The sequence below is a fragment of the Portunus trituberculatus genome, chromosome 35 (assembly GCF_017591435.1).
Source record: "Portunus trituberculatus isolate SZX2019 chromosome 35, ASM1759143v1, whole genome shotgun sequence".
In the NCBI taxonomy this organism is placed as follows: Eukaryota; Metazoa; Arthropoda; class Malacostraca; order Decapoda; family Portunidae; genus Portunus; species Portunus trituberculatus.
In genome coordinates, this window is record NC_059289.1 from 17,822,896 (window position 1) to 17,824,272 (window position 1,377).

At 39.7% G+C, this 1,377-nt stretch overlaps 1 protein-coding gene across 1 annotated transcript in view; it reads left to right on the forward strand.

Annotated features, from left to right (window-relative positions):
• Nucleotides 1–419: 419 nt before the first annotated feature.
• Nucleotides 420–1,377, forward strand: part of LOC123513264 — a 21,994-nt gene continuing 21,036 nt past the window's right edge. The window contains exon 1 of the mRNA XM_045270335.1: nt 420–700. Within this exon, the coding sequence (XP_045126270.1) occupies nt 512–700 (189 nt within the window). The 5' untranslated portion in view covers nt 420–511. The remainder of the gene's footprint in view (nt 701–1,377) is intronic.

Here is a 1,377-nt window from a genome sequence, read left to right on the forward strand (position 1 = left end):
GTCGAGAAAGAGGAGGAAAAATACGAGAAGAAAGATGAAGATAAAGAGACAGTGACGGAGAAACGTGCAGAGAGAGAGAGAGAGAGAGAGAGAGAGAGAGAGAGAGAGAGAGAGAGTAGGGAATGAAGATGAAGAAGAAAGGAAGGCAGTGCAGAAGAGAGGAAGAATAGGAGGAGTAAAGGCGTGTGATAGAAGGAAAGGATGAGAGCTTAATGTACGCTTGAGAGAGAGAGAGAGAGAGAGAGAGAGAGAGAGAGAGAGAGAGAGAGAGAGAGAGAGAGAGAGGAGAATAACTTTTTAACGTATTAAGATGTCTGGCACGAGTTTAGTGTATAATTTGAAAAAAAGAAAGACAGTGATGAAAGTAAAATAAGTGGTGTGGTCGAGGATTTGATATCATTCAGTTCTTTTCAGAGTGTTGGTGTTGGTGGTGGAATGAGACGAGCCTGGAACCACTTGTTTACCAGCTTTAACAATTGTAAACAGAAGGAGGAGGACGAGGAATTCACCCATGCCCGTTCGAAGCTCCACGACCACAATATCCTCCTGGTTCAGAACTACTTCGACCACCAATCCACCAGTACGAAGTGTGCGTGACTTTGACCTGCCGAAGAGGGACAGAAGCAACCCAGACCTGGCCTTGTGTGGGGCAAACTTACCTATTCACTTGAAGGAGACCACCACGGCCCACACAGAAGAGGTGAGAGGATTGGAGAGAGGTCTCTGATTTCAATTGAACCCCGCGAGACATTGTCAATATCTAAAGCGTCAATAAGAACAAACATTAGGCTTGATAGAATAAGAGGTAAACGTTGATTGAAAAGTTCCGTTAGTAAAGAGTGGATAAAGCATCATTGAAACCAAGTAATAGGTCAGATAGGATAAGACGTAAATAAACAATGAATAAACAATGGGTAATCAATAAGTAATGGTTGCCAACTGATAAAAAAAATATGAAGTTAGATACGAAATTAAATTAATGCTTTTGCTAACAAACAATGAATAAGCAATCCATAAACAATACGCAATGGATGCTAGTGATAAAAATCGGTTTTGAAGATATATACGAAATTAAGTGAACCCTTTTGCTTTTACGGGTTTGTTTTGTTAGTTATAATTATTACAATGGCTTATTTGCAAGGACGTGCCTAAAAAGAGGAAAAAAAGTTGTCTAATTCCTAAACTAAAGAAATACTACATATATGAAAGACTGGAGTAGAAAGATGATGAATAGTAAGTCTTGTAAATGATTATGGGAAAGATTAACAGCGGTGAATAGGAAAAAAAAGAAAAGAAATCGTAGCTGCTAGTAATGAAAATGATGATAATGATAATGATGACCACCACCACCACAGCCGCCACTACCGCCAACACCAC